The 21,598-nt window shown below is 38.4% G+C and overlaps 1 protein-coding gene across 2 annotated transcripts; it reads right to left on the bottom strand.

Annotated features, from left to right (window-relative positions):
• Positions 1-520: 520 nt before the first annotated feature.
• Positions 521-20,129, bottom strand: LOC145771315 (catenin alpha-2-like). 2 transcript variants are annotated; one of them, XM_082583060.1, is made up of 19 exons: positions 19,896-20,129; positions 12,236-12,418; positions 11,707-11,880; positions 11,280-11,423; positions 10,853-10,954; positions 10,454-10,608; positions 9,732-9,825; positions 9,027-9,254; positions 8,365-8,490; positions 7,934-8,026; positions 7,338-7,517; positions 6,670-6,753; positions 6,012-6,142; positions 5,702-5,801; positions 5,137-5,359; positions 4,102-4,223; positions 3,449-3,586; positions 3,034-3,147; positions 521-2,220 (listed from the first exon to the last, which is right to left on the bottom strand). In XM_082583060.1, the coding sequence occupies exons 1-19, from the start codon at positions 20,070-20,072 to the stop codon at positions 2,092-2,094; spliced, it is 2,697 nt and encodes an 898-aa protein (XP_082439186.1). In that variant the 5' UTR covers positions 20,073-20,129; the 3' UTR covers positions 521-2,091. The 2 variants fall into 2 exon arrangements, with proteins under 2 accessions (XP_082439186.1, XP_082439187.1); XM_082583061.1 differs by lacking the exon at positions 19,896-20,129 and adding an exon at positions 14,998-15,068.
• Between the last annotated feature and the right edge of the window lie 1,469 nt (positions 20,130-21,598).

The following is a 21,598-nucleotide window of genomic DNA, read 5'->3' as shown; positions in this document are numbered from 1 at the left end:
ACGGTTCCGATTGTGTTCTCTTTTGCATTACGCAGTGAGAATAAGTCGGGTAATAATTGATCGAAGCTGCTACATTCATACAAAGTTTTTTTAGCACAAAAAGCTGAATGGTTTATTATTAAAACGTGACAAGGGGGTGCTTTTCGACCCGAGATGAATTTAGGGGCTCGTAACCTTTCCAAGGAGTCCGAAAAATTGAAAAACCTCAACTTAGTCTTTAAGACATTTTTTCAGAAATGTCTTGATTTGGGACATGAAGCTCTCATTAGGATCGGGACCAAGCTATCCTCTCAACGGCCCTGCCTGACAGCTTTTATATTATAACTATTAGAAGGGAAATATTTATATATTTTTGAAACTCTGGTGGCCCACCTCTAAATATTTTTCTTCCGCTACCACCCCAAACGTATTGTAGCCTACCTAAAGCTTAATATAATCCAGAAGACACAATAGACTACATTAAACAACTCTTTATAACTTTTTCTGTGTCAGTTTCAAATACTTGTCACTCAGAGATCAAAGTCTCATAAAATTACGTAATTCTTTTTCGACATTGTAGGCCTATTTGTAGTGGACCGAAGGGTAGCCGAAGTTATTTGCCATCCTCATTTGTAGGCTATGCTTCCAACTTCATGCAAAAAAATTCACGACATAGTTCGCTCTTTTTCTGTAATAATCTATCCAATCAATCATTTTATTTTTTGTCATTAACGCGTCCGGGACGAAAAAGATACTAACTACAAAAATCGATATAAACCTACCAGCACGTTAACGAACGGGAAAAGGTGGCAAAACCTTGACAGGTTTAAAACGTGCCTGAATGAAAAATTATGTAGCAGGCTATTATCAGTAGTTAGCACGGCCACAAAACCCAAAAAACAAATAGCAAAAAATAAAACAAAAACAGAGAGAAGCACACGTGTAGTAATGAATGACAGCCTAATGAAAAGTGTTGTGGATTAAATTTGCCAGTTCCAATATTGATGTGGATGAGCAGTCTAATTAATAATAATAGGATGGAGAAAGAAAACCGAACATAAAAGAAACCCATCCTCAGGCAAAAGCCCGTTTCGATGTGGCCCAGGAGAGCAGGTGTTGAGCTCTTTCTATGGTTAGACTGCACATCACACAGTAACCTAAGACGATTGAGGTTTGATATCCAGTTTAAGTTATTGTTTTCTACCAGATATTTTTTGTACCAAAATACATGTTTGAATGAATGAATAGGTAGGCCTTTATAATATTTAACAATACGGTAACCTAAATGCCAGTTTTGGTTAAATCTTAAGGTGACAAAACAATAACTTCTACAACGACCTCAACCTTACTTCACTTGGAACAAACTTCTGGTTTCACCATATTTAGAAAGTTGTATTTATTTACTGAAGACATGATCACATGTGATACAAAAGCAAAAACAAAACTTGGTCAAAAACATAGGCTAGAGTGTGGTAGAAATGTTCTGCAACAAGTTTGTGAGATCCTCACAAGAATAACCTAAGTTTGTGCATCACTTTTTACGGTTCTGGTGTATTTTGAGATCATGATACAAGCATTTACAGTCGTTTGGATTTGTGTGCAGGAATACTTTAGGCTACTATAAACTTTCGTGTACCGTAGTTGGTAAAGTTGACACTTTAATGGCTGCAGAACGTTTGCACCACACCGTACACTTGGTCCGCTGTTGACATATCAGGTCTAGCCACAGTAGTGTCAGTCACTAAACGTAATAATTTCAAAGCATCAATGTGCAAATACAAAATATAGGTAAAAAAAAATTGTTCTGTGATTATCAAAAACATTGATTTTGACTTAAAGAAAGGTAAATGAACACAGTATCGACTTGAGTACCGTTTCAGCAATATTTTTGAGCAAAGTTTGTAATATGAAGATGTAATTGTGTAATATGCGTGGGCAATATGAAGTCCACATAGACATAAACACATGTAATGCAAAAGACATTGATGAAGAAAAATACATGTACAGCGCCATTAACAAATCACTACAGAAACACACTCAGCACCAAACAACAAACTAACACTACGTTCAATCTACTAACAATACTTGAAGACACCGCGAAGATATTATTAATCATATATCCGCCTTGAATTCGCTGAGCGCTTGGGCTGGGTTGACGTGTCGCTTTTGGGAAGCCCGACGGATTGGAGCTCGTCTGTCGTCACCGGCCTCGCGACGAACCAGCGGTTTCTTCTCGGGAGCCTGCGAAGTTGCGTGCGATCTTGTTTAATGAATGCAAGTAAAAAAAAACAAGGCCTTGCTTTAATTCAACTTCACAAAATGAATTCGACATCTAATATTCGAGGTTAATCTTCTAAAGTAATATTAAAAAAATGGACATGATTTGTTTCTGGAAAATGATTTGGAAGTGGGGAATATTCATCCTTGGATCAGAGGTAGGCTACAGGCATACGCGTAAAGAAGATAGAAAATATTTTCTTCAGACGCAGAACCAAGATTAACATAAACATCGCAACTTAAAATTTGTGTCGTGTGTTTAGTTACGGGAAAAGTTGCTAAAGTTACCAGTTGCTTTAGGTATGTGGAGCCAACTGGTTCTTCCAACTAATTCATCTACTTTAAACTGTTAGGTTTGGTGGCCGTGCTTAATTTACGTTCGTGTACGTAACCTTTAACTTCGCATCGCATGCACGTTTTAAACTTTTGTAGTTTTGCCACCTCTTCCTTTTGTTGGTTTTGTTCCTGTTCACTATTTGTAAATTTATCATTGCTGTTGTTTTCCGACAAAGAAAAATAAATTGAATTGAATTGAAAAAAAAGGAAAATGGTTTAAATCGGAGTCGCAGCAGCAGCAGGTAATAAAATACGTCTGACCAAAATACAAGCTCCCAATAAACTTTCAAGTGCATTGTTCTCTAAATAAACATGAAAAATAATTAACTCAATAATAACAAAAATTAGAAACTTAAATTAACTTTTGAGGATCGAAGTCAATTTTCCAATAGTGGAAACCTGAATCCTTTTTAAGAGATGTTTTTTCAAACAGCACATCACCTTCATTTTCCATAGAATATCCGCACCGTGATGGCCAGGCTTTCTGTACTTGGTAGAAGCAACGTATGAAGATTTGACAGTCAAAACAACTGCGTTCATGAGATTCTTCGCGGCCTGCCAAATAAAATAATACTTTGCCACAAAGTAAAAGTTAACAACAAAAGTGTTTTATATCGTCGTGAAAAATGAAGGGTTTGAAGTCACAAGCATCCTTTTCAAGTTAATGATGTTTTTGAAATTATTTGATAACATTTTCTGGTGAAATATTTAACTTGCTTGAACAACATGACGAAAAACACAAATTAATTAGCTCATTTAAACTTTTTACTCGCTATTTATCAGGTGCTCAGTGAACAGCCTCATTCAATTTGTGACCGTTTTACGTTTAATAACAAGCATGCGACTGGGCTGAAACCTGAATCAAAGAGGTGGCGCTGTCGAGACCCGAGACGATCATTTCTCCAGAAATATTTTGTACTTCCGCTTTCACTTTCGCGCACATGTTCAACTGGTGGCAGTACAGAGCAATACGCTGAAGGTAGGCTAAGAGATCCTGCAAAGAATTATATGCTAGCATAAACAAAATTATATTTTCTCATAGTGCAATGAATGAAGCAGTCAAAGACTTAACATACGAGTTTTTTAGTAATGACCAAACAGAGCAACAGATAAAGCTTGCTAGATCTTCTTGCCATCTCCGATTTTTCAGTTCGAGAATCATGATTCCCACAATCAGTCAATGTTCAAACTGAGAAAGCCTCATCTGAAGGTAAGTCTTAAAAGTTTTACAACATGCCAGTTAAAGCAGAGGCATTAAACCACGCATGCAGAAACGTTGACAGGGATTGACAATGTGGAGTTTCCGTTGTGAAGTTTGTTATCGAAAAAATTATTTCACTGAATGGAAAGTTGTTCTTGAAGTGCGCTGGCCGACTGCACATCCCGAGATTCGAACTATCCTTGTTCCATCTTGTGACTTTATTTGCAAAGTCAGGCATGAAACTGAGTATCTCAAAGTGCAACACATTGTTTAAATATGCAATGATTTGCTGCTTTGTTGACACTGACGTTTTTCACAGTGGAGTCGGGACAGACTTCAGCGATTGCCCTGGCCAGCTTGTCGAGACGGGATCCGGCGTCAGCGATGTGCCTGGCAGCGTCAATCACGTCACTTGTGTTCTTCAAACGACCTGGAAGAACAAAGCATTGTAAAGTAGCTGCCAATTGCGTGGTCAGTCCGACGCGTAAAAAGTTGTTTAGAAAGAGGGGACTTCATTGCGTCACCACAAGGCTTTTTGTAGTATCCAAGCTTACGCCTGGTGGTTGAACATTTGGATTAAGCGGACGGGAAGGCAAGAAAGCCAATCTTTGTGTCCACCTTCAGACATGCCTTTAAGTGTCCTGTTAGAGACACAGCCGCATGCTCTTGAGCGGCGCCCTTTCGAGTGTCGTAGCAGGGCTATCACCACTCGGCTATGCAGCCGATGGCTGACCAGTGACCACTCATCATAGAACAGCGAGCATTGCGTTTTGATAACCATATCGGTGTAGCCTCCAAGCCAGCTATCAAAACTTTTTCAAAACATTCATTTCTCTGCAGTCGAGTGTAGCAAAAATTGACAGCGTTGACACGTGTTTATTGCAGTCAATTCTTACTAAACTCGACTGCCGAGAACAATAAAAAGTTGTCAGCACCACGCTCATAAAGTGTGCTGGTGTCTTAGTAGGACACTCAATGCAACGCATGAAGGTAGACACAAAATTCGTTTCTCCGTCCACTCAATTATTTTTCTGAGACGAATGTGAGAAAAAGAGAGGGCCTAGCATCCGGACCATCGCTGCAGAGGCATATTGCAACGCAGAACACCATGTCGCGATTTTCAAACTATTGGCGATATAAGATCAAAAAATAAATAGAACTCTTTATGTTGCAGGTAGAACGTCAAGGTCTTGGCGACCGAAACGATAAGAAAATACATACAATTACATTTCATATCAAGAAAAGCAAACAGTAAAGATAGGACCATAGTCCCAATTAAAAACTTATCAAGATGAAAAAGAATGAATAAAGGTTTGTTCAAGATCATCAGCAAATCAATGTACCTCGGCCTCGAGTGAAATCGGTCATGTCCATCATAATGACGCACATGGACTTGGCTAGCACAATAATATCATTCGACGACTCGTCCCACTTCGATATCTCGAGGTCTAACAGTTTCTTTTCCTCCACGAACTCTTTCACGTTCGCCAAGATGGCGGTCTTCTCCGCTTCAGGAAGCTTCCGCATGATGGCCTGATCCGACGGACCTGATTCCGTCTCTGTGGTCTGAAAAAGGGCATACGTGACGTCATCGTAACCCGAACACTGCGGCTATGTTTGTTAACTGCGTCTACTAAACCCTTGACAACTTGGCATGCAGTGAGAAAAATCATAAACTGTTTTCTTCAACGGTTTCATAATTATGGTTCTTGAGTCATGTTGTTCAACAATTTACCAATTTACAAGGCTTAAATGTGTTTAAAATCAGTGTTTCGAAAAAAATTTGCGATTAGAATTTCCTTTGTCTTGGTTTCGTTTTGACTAACTGATGAATTTCGCCACGAACATCCTTCAACTAAGAGCTCGGCAAATAGTATTAGTAGGCTATCCACATAAACATTGAATCACCTTCCCGCTGATCCTGCTCAGTGTGTCTTCACCATCCATCACCGCTTCTATGTCGGAATCATCTACATCTTCAGGATTCCTCAACATTAAGACAGCTCTCCTGTGCAAATCAAGGTGTTTATTACGAAAAAGAATATTAAACATAACTCGAAACTTCCCATGAGGCTTCGATTTGCAGAGGAGTAACAATATCCACGTCCTTGATTTTACCTTGTTTTCAAATCTACAGCGGCTAGGCGTATCCTTAATATTAATAAAAAAAAATGGAAAACTGAGACAAAGTGTTGCTCCTTGTGACCGTGAGCTTCACCTGATCTCTCGGACTCCATCGTAAACCAGTCTGGAGTTATCAATAAATTCATTCTCTTGAGGATCTTCCTGGGGATCTTTCGACAGCGCATCCACAGTGGATTCTAATCGAGCCTCGAACTTTGGCATCATCTGGTGATGACATGATAATCAGATAAAGATCACAGGAAACAAAATCTTGATTGGTAAAATGATGATCATGTGAGGCCCTACGGAGAACATGGTGGATGCAGAGTTCTTCTAATCCGGAAAAACCCAGTGAAATATGTGAAACGTCATAGAACTATAAGCAGAGTTTTTGACATATAAAATAAAAACTTAAAAAATGCATTTTGCAGATTAGAAAACTAAAACGTGTACAGAAAAAAAATACCTGGGATTTTCAGACAACATTAAAACTATTTACATATTGCAACCGAAAGAACACTTCACATTATTTGAACTGCGAAATCAGCAGAAACCAAACACGCAGGAAAGCCTTATGAAGTATTCCAGTTTTCAAAAACGTAAAACGCTGTGGGTTTTTGTCACTTTCTAAAGCACGCACAATGCTTGCGTAATGCGTATGTTTCACTTCACTGAAGTTGGAACAAACATTAGGCGGAAGCTGCAATCAGCCATGATGCCATAGAGCTTGCCATGTCATGATAACCACTTACTTTTTCTTTCAGTGTCATGCAAGTCTCGATGACCTTCTCCGTGTAATAATCTGGCTCGTACTTTTCCATTTCGCTGACTACAACCTGGAAGTAGGAACATTTTGTACACACCGGTTCTCCAAGTGAGGGAAAGTGGAGGTATCGCCACTCCCAGAGAAAATAGGTCGCTGAGGGTGCATCACATAAAATTTAAAAAACCAGGAAACAATTTGATTGTTATTGGAAGTGTTTACTCTGGTGTAAAATAATGTCATTCAACGATTAACAAAGTTAATAAAAAGAGTATTATTGTGTGTGAAGATGAAATACACGTTGTCTTACAATATGACACAAAAAACTTCAATGTTTTCTTCATTTGTTTAATGGTTCTCATTATGCGGTGAATTGCTGCGTGAGAATAGCCCTGTTTGTTCATTGTGTAATTGCGCATAAATTTCTTCTGACAGATCAGCATTTTAATTTCAGCAACAATACCAGACTACAGTAGATCACAAATAGTATAGTCTTAACAGGCCTCTGATTCCACGGATACTATTGTGATTAGAGAAAAGTGTCCGACCAGGTGAGCAATCCACTATTAGTGCACTCAAGCCTAAGTTTGAAAAGGTTAAGACGGACATCTCCAACAAGGCCTATTACAAACGAACAACGGAGTAAAAAAAACTCACTTGACATATCCGGGTGGTTCTGCCTCTGATGTCCCCACCCTTCCTGTCCAGCATCTCCGCGTTGCCTTGCTGCAGAGCCACCACGCAGCTGGTCACGTCCTCCAGGATGTGGGCCTCTGACACAGCGAGAAAGTTCTCGACGGATGTGATCTCGTCAACGGCGTCGGTCAGTGTTTGTATCTGGAGGTTTCATGATTAATAAGATTACGATCAATGCAGACGCGCAGCAAAAACAGAGAATACGTCATAAGTAAATACAATATAATGTAACGTTGTTTTCTAATTATTACCAAATACCACCGACAATGAGCGAATATTTTTTAGTTTAACATAAGTTTTAACCTTTAAAGGAACACAACTTTCCAAGGGTTCCTTGAAATAATCCACGCTAATTCTTTGTGAGGGGTGGAATGTTCTACGCAGTTTGAAGCAAAACAGTTAAAAATTATAGGAAATGATTAAATTTGACAAACGCTTCATTCAGTACCAATTTTCGTCGTCGCCAACACTTAAAAACTATTTATTTGCAATGAAGAACTAGTTGGGACATTACAGTTGCTTCCATGTAAATTTCAGTGAGTGATGACATTTGTTACCTGATGGAGCCAGGATTGCTTGAAGACTTCCATGTTGTCTTGAGCCACTTTGCTGGTTGGTCGAGCCGCTAAAGTCAATGCAGCGTTGATCACCTAAACAAGCACTTTCGTGATTTGGTCATCAACGGACGTTGAATCAACGGAAAACGAACGATATCCAGCACAACAAAGCTGAACCAGCCGAGGGCCTTTCTCTTATGCTTTGGCATCTCTATTCACAAAAGCGTCATCAATTGAAGCATAAACACTAAAAAGTGAACACTCTAGTTGTGTTTGTGTATACTTGAACTATTCATTTGATCAAATAATTTCAAAGCCAAAAATCAAGAAAACTATACAGCAAAGACCGCATCTATCAAAGTAAAAAAATTTACAAAAACTTTCCCCCGAAGGAAGTGAAGGGTGTTAAGTTCCAACTGTGGTTAACCTACTTGTGGACAAAGAATTTCAATTTGCTTTGCTGCCGTCTTCACCATTTTGACGCCTTCTTCATTGCTGGACATCGAGCATGCCAAGTTGGCCACCTCCACCAGCTTGTTAGCGTGCTCACGGAACACCTGAGTGGACAAGATATTGATTACGTTCGATATAGAATGCTGAGGTCCGAATATGAAAACGTCGTATGGACATTGGACAATATAGAGATAGTTCGTGAACTGATCCAACAGACAGTGGCATTGTTCAGAAATATGTGAAGATTGATGATAACTTCAGCACACAAACCGTTTAACAAGTTTCTTTTCTTTATATTGTTGCTTATTAAAGTGATTATTATGAAGAAACATTTGCATTTTCTATACAAGATCAGGGAGCCAGATCCAGGGCTATATGGTGCTAACTATATAGCTACCAGATGTTTCTTTGATGCCCCAGAAGACGCCAAAAAAGATGATCAGCCCTTGTTGTTGTGCTTTGGTAATCTCCGTTTAAACTACTGATGTTCATAAACTATCTCTTCGGCAGTAATAAACAAAATTTCAATAGATTTAGACACTTCTGTTTAAAAAAAGATATTCAAAAACTACAGATTGTCTTGTGCTGACGAGCATCTCCGAAATATTGCTAAGCTTCTAACTGAGAGCCGCAACTTCACCTGCGCGTATTCCTTCACTTGCTTCTCGTCTCCACTTTTAGCGGCGTCGATGAGGACAAGGATGGGAACGTTTGCGTCAAGAAAAGAATCCGAGATATGGTCAATGACAGCTTTGCAAAGTTGTCTCCGCAGATCCTTTGTCTTGATTGTCATATGATCGACCGCTGATTCCAGCTCATCGCTCTTTTCTCTCTTCCCTGCGTTGTTGATGTATTCTTGGAGTAGATCCTGGAAGTTGGAAGCAAAATTAAAAGTAAATGAAATAAACAAACTAAATGAGACATCATCGTGTGATGAAGCATGAGGTGAGTTGGTACATTTGCTTAGCCGCCTCGTGCAGTGGTTAAACAATGGGCTAAAACTAAAATTAATGAGATTGCAAATGATTTCAGTAAAAAAGTAGTGAATTGCGGACAGCGACTAAAAAGGATTCGGAAAACATTAACCTAGTCAACTGAGACACAACGTATTGAAAGATTAACAAAAGATAAGAATCATATCACACGACGAAAAATTCATCAAACGTTATATTGAAGGCGTAAACGGAAAAAAAGAAAAGCTAAGTTATCACGGTAATTAGCAATTTACAAAACTTTTAATTGTGTGATTTCTCAAAGTGACTCGCTTTTTTGTCAAATTGTTTATGACAAAATCACTTTCGTTCGTCTACAGCTAGTGTAAAATTCTACGAAGTAATGTAGGTACCTGCAGTGCTTGCCTAACAGCGTTGCACTCTGCCACAATTCTCTCCCGTCTGTCTTCCCTGGTACAAGATGAATCCGCCATCAATGCTGCTCCACTGCAACACAACGTGATGCAAATACAATGTTATGTCTGAACTCCACACAGCGAACGCTACATGTTGAGCTTGCCAATGCAATACTGTATATAAAGGTGCACCATCCCCTCACTTTAGAAATTCAACCTGTGCCATTGAAAAATAGTGAGTATTTCGGGTCGTTTGACGTCAACTTGATTCCTCGCTCAGCAGTCACTAACAATAGTGATGACTTTTTCTTGCTGCAGAAGAACATGTAGAATGTTTTTCTACAATGTAAAATATTACGATAGTGCGGAGGTGGAGATAGAGGATTTGGTAAGCCGCACATTTTTTTGGTTGTATCTGATATGGAATGATCACCATTTATCAATGACGCAAGTAGAATTTCTAAAGTTAAGAACATATGATGCACCCAGCTAAACATTGTTATACCCAATTCGTATACGCATATTGTACACGCAGGCTTGGGTTTGCACTGAGAACGTGAAAATGGTTGAAATTTACAACTTGAAAATACATTTTGAATAACTTGAAGTAATTTAAAGACAAAGATGTACAAACTGTCGTTACGATCGGTGTAGCATGCCGTTCACTCACATTCCTGTGCATACCAATCTCGTCGGTTGTGCAACATACTATCACTGACCTGATGATGCTTTCCAGCCTTTCTTCGAGCGAAGGTCGGTGACGCACTTCGTTAAAATCGAGCGGTTCCATGTCAACACGATCAAGAAACTCGTCCAAGGCGTATGCAAGCTCACCTGCGCCTTCGTCAGCTCTTGGGTCAGACGGGCCAGATGCCTTCATGGAATATGAAATTTTTTAAATTGAATCTCACAGCATCAGTCACATAGCTGATGGTCGCTACAGCAGTAACACTGTATGGAAATCTTTTGGAGTTTGTATTAGAACGTGCTTTTATTTTTCCGCATTAAAGTATCCGGGACATAAAACAAGAAGTACGACGTACAACAAATCAGCAGTTCAATGAACCAAAAAGATAATGCCAAACCTTCGGTTTATTAACTCTATATGCTATATTTACCTGCACTGCAGTTGAGATGCGATTCAAAGCACTTTGCACCCGCTTATACACAAAATCTCTATTTGCTTTAGCTGCAGCAACTTCTGGGTGTTGAAGAGTTGCCTGGAAACAGTTATTTGCAAGGTCAGTCGATTGATACACAGTATTTCAACACAGTTAGCAGAATCAATGAATGACATTATTACAAAATCACCCGTTATGTTACAAATACACAATACACGGAGACGCTTCAGCAAACGTAAGGTAGTAGGAATGTATCCGATACATTTATGAAGTCGTAAGAGCTTCGTGTCTCCACCATTTACATATCAAAACTACATGGATGATGAGTTTCTAGTTGTCCTGTCTTTTCATGTGACTTCAGCTGCCTTAATGTGACTTTACAATCTGTAAACTTTCACTTTCAAAAAATACAAGCCCTGTTTACCAATGATGAAGTATATAGCATCATGCTGTTCTTTTTCAGGTCGGCGCGAGCAGAGGCAAGTTCATCCCGCCTGCGCATGTCCTTCAGATCGTTCTGGCGCAGAAGAGTGGAGTGGTTTAACTTTGCCAAGTCTGTACCGAATGCCTGTGCAGAAGTATTGATGTTGTTTAAAATGCATTGTTTAATGTGTAACAATGTTTGATAAATGCTGTTTAAAATGCAATACTTGCAGCGCAAATGAAATTGAAAGTTCGAGAACGCAACAAGAAATGTAGATAACGAGAAACTAGCTTTAATTATGTAGTAGGGTTTAAATACGTTAAATTGACGCAAGGTAATTCAACTTCAGTCCAAAATGCGCATTAAAAACACTTGTTTAGTAAAACGCATGTCAGCGGTAAAAGTTAACTTTGAATTAACTAATTACCATAAAGTTTTTCACTAATTCGTCTGGATTACTTGATTCTTTGACCATAGTGGCACTTTTCTGCACAATCCTCAAGCGATGAAGAAGATTGTAAACATCGGCCAAGTCAGCAAGAATGAGCAAACGGGTGACAGACGACAACAGCGCTCGAGCAGCCCTGACCATACTACCACGCTGCAATAGTACAAAGTTGAAGATTCAAAATCAAAGTTTTTGAATATTGTTGAAAGAACATTGAAAACCCACAATCCGAATTGCTCCTAATACCCTAACTAACATAGGTTTATAGACTAACAAACCATATTATATATATATACTATAAAAATTTCGAACAAATGGCTGTGTTGGATAAATTTTATAGTATAATATTGTCCTACCGCTTCAGGTTAGAAAGCTGTGTATCAACTACAGAGCAAAACTGCAGGAAACAGAGTAGTTTTTATTCCTTACCACCTACGCGACGTACACGTGTTGTACATCTTCAATAGACGTACAATATTACGTACAAGAATGAACAAAAGTCCATCACCTTCATGGAGGAACATGGATCCTCAGCAAATACATGTGACGTCCTTGACATAACTTCACCATCCCTTTTCGTATCCTCTATCGCTTCTTCCATTTCATTTCGAAGTTGAGAGTTTTCCCGCGCAATTTCCGAACCCCGTTCAATGAACGATTGTGTGGCAGCCTCAACAGCACAAACCAACACCTACAAAAAGGGTTAAAAGTAAATTATGTTTCATTATCTAAGTTGAAAACTAACCAAAAAGAAGACTTTACTGTGTGAGCACATGAACTGATTTTCTAGCGGCATGCTCATCATCATTACGTTCCTACCTCGACCCTCGTATTGAGGGTTGGATACAATGCGCCATTGTTCTCGACCATGAGCTATTCGTACTGCATTTTCATAACTTAATTTTGTTCATTTAGTGATGTTTGATGTCCAAATCACTCTTGGTCTACCTTTGCTTCTTTTACCGTTTATCTTCCCTTCTATTAATGATCTTTGTAACGAGTTTTGCCTTATTGTGTGTCCAAAATACTTTAATTTTCTTCTTTTGACTATTTGTAAGAAAATTTTGCTTGAATTAAATTTGGATAATACTTCATCGTTGGTGATCTTTTGTGTCCATAAAATTTTTTAAATTTGCCTGTATGACCAGAGCTCGAAGGCATCGATCCGTTTTTCCATTTTTTGTGACACTGTCCAAGTTTCAGAGTTGTATATAAGGGTTGACCAGACATAGCATTCTAATATTCTTTGACGAATTTTGATTGATTAAAACATTTTTCATTTTTCAAAATATAGTTCTTGCAATTTCTATCCGTCTTAGAATTTCATGTTCACACCTCCCATCTTCAGTTATTAAATGTCCATATGGCATGCTACGTCATAACAAAGAATGAGTTATTCACGTTATTTTTTAAAAATTACGATAACTGTCGTCGTCACGCGCGTTGTAATGTAGCATTACAGAACTAAACCAATAAACCATATTCATTCTTGAACAAAGGCACAATTTAAATTTTAAAGATAAATTGACAACGTATTGTTTAAGTCAAAATAAAGTGTAGTATTTAGTACAAAAGGAATTTTTTGTTCACAAAACAATGTTCTTCAACAGTTGCTGCTTCACCAAGCTCTTGATAAGTTTGACAAGTACCACTTCATAAAAAAGAAGTGAAGCGTGTTGTAAAGTGTCCACATTTTGCTTCTACTTCATTTTCATACCAAGAGGACATTTGTGAAACCAAGTATCAAAGTGAAATGTCAAGACAATCGGTTAAATAAAAAAATATTGTATTTCAACTCCTTAGAAGTTGTGGCAATCCAAACAATCATGACTGCCAATAATGTAAAGCTCAAAACACCAAACAACATATAATAGGAAAATAAATTCTACTCAAGAACCAAGGTGCTCTCATCGTAAACAAATGTCATTATGCATCTACATCTTTACATCTCAACCTCTGTAAAAAATGAAAAATGTTCTTCTGGCCAACATGATATTTTCATCCTAATGCAACCTCAAAGTTACAATAAATGAACTAAAACAGTGGCTTTCACAATTTTTTGTTTTATGATTTACCTAACCAATATTAATATTAACCAAATACCGGTACCAATATTAACCAAACACCATGTGAAACACAAAAAGGCTACATCTCAGCACATTCTATTTTAATTTATGTTTGTTCGTAGCTCTTGGTCTAGCGACAAAAATTATGATGGAATCTCAACGCTGGTAAACAAAAATATCTGCACGACACAAAATAGAATGGAATTTGCATTGAATAATCTTGCAGTGAGATGTTCCTGCAGCAGGTCAGCAGTGATCAATTGTCTAGCGTCAACTTAACAACAGAATGTCTCGACCCCTGCATAGAACCTTCTCGAAATGCCCCGTTTCGGCAAATCCAATACGAAGAAATACCATTTCAGAGACATCCTTTTTCAGAGAAAAACCGATTTCAAGAATTTGTAGGGATTACTTAGGTCTTAGGTATAGGCGGCTTTTGTGTTTACTTTTCCATACGGTACCCATGCAAAAGATTAGGCAATTGACTTCTAAACCTATAATACTGGTCAACAAGAAAGTTTTACAAGACAAACTAACAATCATTTCCAAGTAATTCAGGTGCCCAAGTTAAGTGATTCAATACTAATACGCAGTCAGTGCTATGCTTGGTCAAAATTACTAGTATTGTTTTTGGAAGCTTAAACTGTATTGCATAAGGTAGCTTTCAAGTTGCTGTATTTTTGTTATTAGCATAGCTAGAAAGAGCGACTGCAACAAGTATGAGTGCAAGACCAAGTACGGTAACTCAAGACGAAGTTGACTGAACATCGTAACAAATTTTTGGTTCATATGCAGAGATTAGGTACACATTTATCTTCTGATTCTGTAAAGCTGTCCAGCAGCCACAAGCTTGCCTGGGCTAATGAAGTTAATTTATTACGTTTTAAGGAAGTGATTGCCTGATTAGCCACTGATATGTCGACCGTGGTAATGATTCATGCGTAACAAGTATGGATGGGCAATTTGGAATGGGATCTTTGCATGCATGTCTTAAACCATTTTCGACTCCCGGCTTATGCTTGTTGTTGACAAACACCGCTCACCTCTACCCAGGGTGTAATAAATTAAGTGGGCGAAGTTGCTAAAGTAAAGGCGGCCGAGAGAAAGGAACTGGCCACCCTACTCTCGTTAGTGCCGATGGCTTAGTATAATGAGAACCTTATCTTCTCATTCCCCGATACTTGGATTCAAGTATGGGACTCACCTTTACCTTAAGCCATTACAGCTTTTCCACCTTTTCCTTTTGTTGGTCATTATTGTCACTGTATTTTATTTTTACAATATCGTTTCTTCTGCATTCCGACAAAGAAAAATAAATGTACTCGGTGTACAACTGCAAAAAAGTGTACGTTTTAATGGGGAGACTATAATCTGTTGTCGCAAAGAAAACATGACTTATTTTGCGTTTACTTCATCTCCTATGGTGAAAATAAATCGAATCGGATTCAATGTACTGTAGGCCAAGACCAAGTAGTAGGTTCCGGAGACCAAGCATGGCCTGCCAGAGCCGCTTTCTGGCAGCCAAATTCTCGCACCCGGAAGCCAAAACAAAAAATCCGTTAAAACTTGTGTTTATAAAAATCCGTGTTTTTGTGTTCATTGAACGCAAACAAGGACCAGAAACATATTTTCAGTTGTATTTAAATGCACTGCTTCCCATGCTAGGTTGACAGCAACACTCATACTCTGACTTGTTGGTAAAAAAATATTGCAAATACCAACAAAGTGGAGAAATATTGGCTTGTGGAAGCTGGCCTAACATGGACTACCGGTCGGAATGGCCCGTTTTGGTGAGTTCCCTATTCGGTGAGAGCCTTTTTTGGAGAGTTCCCTATTCGGTGATTTTTTTTTTTAAATTAATGGGTACCGTAGCCTAATTATCATTGCCGTTTCGGGGTTAGGGGTAGGGCTTAAGGTCTTATTTCAACGTTTAGCGACGTTAAAACGATGTAAAAGCGGCAATGATAATTAGGCTACGGTACCTAATAACTTTCAAAAAAAATTTCAAAAGATTACCGAATAGAAAACTCTCCTAAAAAGGCTCTCACCTAAAAGGCTTTCACCGAATCAAACTCACCGAATAGTAGCAGACCCACTACCGGTACAGTAGTTTAGAAGGCCATTTAAGGTTTGATAACTTTTTTTTTTGCTGAGACTTTTTAGTTGACACTTCACATTTTGTTTGGCCAATGCTTTTTTTGGCTGAAAGTTTATTTAATTAACCTACTTGTTAATCATGAAACGCCATTTGTTGACTATTTTTTTTTTCTTTTGAGACTTTTTGCTGAAACTTTACTTGGTTAACCTATTATAAGCAAATTCCTTTGAATAAAACGATGCTGCTGTGGAATTTTAGAATTTTCCGAAAAAGACTTACTCTGAAATTGGATTACTTGCTAGGAATCGGATTCTCTGAATAGCAGACAGGGACCTTCTGGTAGTTTCTAGTTAACACATGGTGTCATGCAGCATCGTGTGGAGTGTGATCAGGCAGCACATCATCTCTGTAAGGTGAACGGACACCCAATACCCATGTAAGATCCAATTGGGTAATGGCTTCTCTAGACTTCCTTCATCAAAGCACAGCCACCTGGTGTTGGGAGCAATAGTGCAGACATGTTGCATTGGGGTTGTTTGAAAGTGCTGCCTGTGCCTGATCCCGCACAGGTCACAAATGACACACCATGTAATCAAGAGCTATCTGTTTTACAAACCCCCTTATAGTGTGGATGGCCTAGTCTTCAATGACAACATCACCACTTACCAGGCAGTGGCTAGGCCTAACTCACTGATATCCCAATAACCAATATTTAAGATTTCACAAGCAATGCTTGCAACAATGTCTAAAAACAAAGGAAGTGGCTATTTTTCCACACTTAATGCCATGGTTACAATCAGGTGTTACCAGAGTTAGGATTAAAGTTAGGAAGGGTTAGAGTTTGGAATAAGATTGCGGTTTTGATCTTTGCCCAGGACTAAAAAAATTTTCCAAAATATATACAAGTTTTTGTTTTTAACAGCTTTAAACTTTTCTCAAATTAGGGCAGAATTTCTTATCTGGCAACACTACTGAGGCTATTATAACACTATATAGCAGGGCGACTCAAGTAATCTTAGGAAAGGTCCAGCTTGACAAGTTGAATATTTTTACGGTCCAGTGAATATTTTACATGCAACCACGAAAATTAAACAACCAGTACGAGCACTGAAACACTTTTCAGGGAGAATGTAACACCACTTGGATTTTTGTCTGACACAAACAAAGAAATACAAAAGCAAAATTTTTTTGTGTTTCTTTATACTGTAGCTGTGTGGATTGTATATCAGAGAAGACGGAAAAGCGTTAGGGGGTCTTGGGGGACCCAGGCTCCTTGGATAATCACAAAAAAATGCTTTTCTCTAGTAGAAAAAAAGGTCTAAAATGTGGCAATGAAGTTATTCTTCCAGAAGCCCGAGGTCCACCTTCAATACCCAGCAGGTCCGGATTCAGACCGCGGTCCGCCAGTTGAGTAGCCCTGCTATATAGTGTAAATATAGCCACAATCAATCAAGCAATCAGTTTATTTATTTGTCACAAACACAAACATGAAAAGCATACAAAATATGCAATAATCTGCTGTGTGTCATGTGACGAGGAGACTGCGAAAAGACCAAGCGGTCACTTAGTCAGCAGCCACCTCAAGCTAGGTGATGTAGGTCTAAATAACATAGGCCTACACAAACAATCATACAAAAAATCAAGCATTTGCTGATGTAGATATACATGTTTTTACTAGGCAAAAAAAAACTAAAAACTAAGCAGGTTTACTACCGTGCTACTGCATGAATTAATTGTGGAGTTTAAGAGATATCAATTGACAATTTTAATCAGTAAAAAATCAAAAGTAACGTATACCAACGAGGTGAGCATTGAGCAAATATGTATAGAATAATGTTATTACATAGACAAAACAGTGATTATTTATACAGTGTCGTTTAAATCAAGAAGGTAGCGTTTAAATTTTCTTTTTAAAAAAGTTGGAGAAAGACCTTTGAGATCGCCTGGAACCTCATGCCATATTTTAGGACCCCTGATTAACATCTGCTTTTTACCCAATTTAGTACGCACCCTTGATACAAAATAGTTACTACTGGATGATTGGCGAGTGTTGTGTGAGTGGCATTCCGATCGTCTGCGAAGATATCACATTCTGTTTCTGGTAATAAATTTAAATGGACTCTGTGCCACAGCCAAAAACAAAAAAAGTGCCAATATAATCAGAACAGTGTGGACAGCAAAGAAAATAGCTATCCACTACTGACAGTAAAAAGAAAAATCAAACCAAAAAAATGGCTGCAAATTTATGTGCAGACAGTTAGGTACCTGCCAAATAGGTGTATGCACTGTGGCGCCAGGATATTTATGTGCTATTCAAATTCAGTGTGTCAAATTACACTCATAATCATTTATCATAAATGCTTGATTATGTGACAGTTCTCCCCACTGTGTTACAAAGTGAATTTCAGTTTGAAACAAATCAGTGTGCAGCACTGCCTGACTATGTAAGTACAGCCAAAAAACCCACTTAGTTTTAAATATAACATCTACCAAATGCATAACCTAGCTGTTGCAAACTAACAAAATATCATCAATGCAAGCTGGGTATGATAGGCTAATCTTATACAATATAACTTGCTAGTTATAATTAGTAAATCGGTGTTTTTTTAATTTGTTTTCATTTTGTTTCGATTCAAAAAGCATATGCATGCCTTGTAGTTCCATTCATATCATGAACTAACTGAACCATACGCGCCGACTTCTGGGGGGGCCGGCGCCCCCGTAAATTTATGGTTGAGGGGCAACAAAATGGCAATTACAATGGTGTTTCAAAGATAAAATACTTCGAGAGGAGAGATTTTTAAAGATTGCCGAAAGCGAAGAACAGCCTACGTTGCTCTTGCTCGCAAAACAGCAGCTGATCGCATGGCTTTCTCTGGAACGTGAATTAGCCTAGGCTACTACTGAGATGCGTACGGTACGCACGCTCACAGCATCACAGTCACACACCGCGCGTGAGGCGCAACTTCAAAGTCAAAACGCGTGGTAGCGAAAAACGAATGCGAGGTTGAATGTTTATTCTCATTTCACCAGTTATCCAAACGTCCGTTAGATTTTCTGTGACTTCAAACATGAAATCGATTGTAGCAAACTTTATTGAGTTGAAACTACGACACAACGAACAATTACGTAACTTAAAGAAAAAATGCATTTTTTAAAACTGTTTTCCGTGTTTTGCTTCAATAAGCACTGTATTGATGCATATCAACAATTATGAGAAAACTGCACTACCGTGTGTAGGTTCATAGGTCGATCTCGTGTATAAGTCGACCCCTACTTTTAAGCTGAATATCGGTGATATTTCCTTCTCCCGTGTAGGTTTTAAGTGGCACTTCGCCTTTGTTAAAGCTTTGAAGGTAAGTAATTAGCAAAACGAGCGAAACGAGGTTAATAAAACTGATAGCGGGTTTCCACTCTGCTTGAGATCATGATTTTTTGCGTTTTATTTCGATAACTTCACTGTCTTGGTCGTTGTTATTCACTCGCACGAAAAGGAAATGAATGGGCTTGTTTTCTTATGAGCTAACAATATCAAAATTTTTACGACGAGGCGTACTGCATGCGAAAACTAATCGTTTCAAGAAGCGGTTCTAATAAATTCGGTTTGCGACCTAGGTGTCAATATAAACAAGACAGTAAGCTTAATCAAAGACTATTTTAATCGAGTAAAATAGCGTTATGGTTGTGACGTCATCACCTTTCTCGCCCCCCAAGGTTTTTTGAAAAGTCGTCGCCTATGAACTGAACTACAGCATATGTTTTGGAAGAGATTTGTAAACTGTTGTTAAATTATAAACATAGTTTCTGCACTTAATACAATCCAGCTAGTAGCAGCAGTCGAAACTTCTTTCAGTCCATGTGATTAATCTGAAATCTTGCCTGAAACTCTATACCATATCATATATATATTATATATATATGTATACAATATCTTAAAACTTAGCAACAAGAACCGGTTATTTATTAAAGATCAATTCCATGAAAACTTTAAATGATATAAATACCTTAGGTCTTTTGCTTTTTCCCTTTTTCTTGTTTGATGGTCCTTTGTTGTTTACTAAAGTAGTCACTTGTATTACCAAAGGTTCCAATGTCTTTTCGACAGAAAGAGTTCGAATTTCCAAGTTTTTAGGATTCCATTTTTGACCCGAACCAGAGTTTGATGAAGCCACAGAGCTCATTATTTGAAATGTAAAAAAATAGCAACACGACAACTTAGGTTTCTATGCTACTTAAAAGTACTGCTAGAATTTTGAACAGTTTAATGTAATTGAAGTTGTTGCTTTCAACAACCTACTCATCAGTACCAAGGTGCAACCTATTTCATCCCCTGAAAAGATCAAGAAAAAATACAACACTAGTCGAAGTCGCTGATCGGAATTGCCGCAAATATTTCAAAATGTTTTTCTTCTTTTCAGGGGACGAAATAGGTCGAAGTTCGATTTTGTTGACAGCAGACAAACGTGTCCAGTCTGATCAGCTATCTCGGCAGACAATTTAAGTCTCACAGTGGACACACCAAATTTAACGTCGATCGTGATGCTTAATCACTTTATAAATTGTGATAATTCGTCGCCATTTGAGAACTATAGCTACGGTTTAGAAGGCTTTTAAAATTTTCAGGAAAGTCACTCTGAAAGGCTTTCAGCAGACCAACGCTTGAAGAGTTAAAGCGCCGTGTAGCTGCTTAACATGCCACATAACTGATTAATTTCCACCGAATGAGTTCGTGTGGATTCTTGTGTCACAACTCACAATGCTCTGGGCAAGAGTCGAAAAACGTCTGCACTGACGTTACTGTTTTCGTCTGTGCAACGTTTCACTAGGCTTTTTTCCTTAGGTTTATTTTTGCATGTAGGGTCACTGCCCAGTGGGTCAGACACGGAGCAAGGCGTTAGCGAACTTGATTCCATTTTCTGTATTCGTCGGAAAGCGCGATCCAGCTTGAATGGTAGCCCACGCCAGTAAGTTGCTGTCACTGCATTGTTGAAGTAAAAAGCCTAGACCACTGTTCGAGCTGTCAGTCTGTAATTGTGTTGATTTGTTAACGTCGTAACAAGCAAGAAGAGGGATTTCGGACAACGCTTGTCTCGCTTATTTAAATTTTTTATTAAATTCTGGAGTTCAGATAAATTTGTTTTTATTGCTGAGGAGGGGTCTTGAAGACAATAAGTAGCCTACTTGCTTACGGTTTTGCTGTTGCTGAACAACTGGTTAGCAAAACCAAAAAATGAACAAAAGTCAGTGACTTTAGAAACCTAGAAGGTATTGGGAAGTTAAGCGGGTGCAACCTAATTCGTACCATGAACAATTCGTACCGTCAGTTCGTACCTTGAAAAGATCGAGAGAAAAAATTAAAAAAAGCCGAAGTCGCTGATCGCAGTTTCCGCAAACATTTTAAAACTTTCCGCAAACAAACAAAAACTCTTAGGATCATTACCAGAAATTTTAAAATGTTTGCGGAAACTCCGATCAACCCTAACCCTTTTAAAATGTTTGCGGAAACTCCGATCAACCTAAACCCTAACCCTTTTAAAATGTTTTGCGGAAACTGCGATCAGAGACTTCGGCAAACTCTTAGTCTTAGGATCATTACCGAAAATTTAAAAATGTTTGCGGAAAAGCGGAAACTGCGATCAGCGACTTCGGCTTTGTTCTATTTTTTTCTCTCAATCTTTTCAGTTTGTTTGTTTGCGGAAACACCCTA

Source organism: Aplidium turbinatum, chromosome 5 (genome assembly GCF_918807975.1).
Source record: "Aplidium turbinatum chromosome 5, kaAplTurb1.1, whole genome shotgun sequence".
Taxonomy (NCBI): Eukaryota; Metazoa; Chordata; class Ascidiacea; order Aplousobranchia; family Polyclinidae; genus Aplidium; species Aplidium turbinatum.
Note: the sequence above shows the minus strand (reverse complement) of the source record. Positions and strands in the feature narration are given on the sequence as shown.

Coding starts and splice junctions, on each gene's coding strand:
- LOC145771315 (XM_082583060.1), bottom strand. CDS start 20,072: ATGAGCTCTGTGGCTTCATCAAACTCTGGTTCGGGTCAAAAATGGAAT. Junction 10,955..11,279: donor TGCTATATACTTCATCATTG/GTAAACAGGGCT, acceptor AACTGTTTCCAG/GCAACTCTTCAACACCCAGA. Junction 10,609..10,852: donor GCATCTCAACTGCAGTGCAG/GTAAATATAGCA, acceptor TATTCCATGAAG/GCATCTGGCCCGTCTGACCC.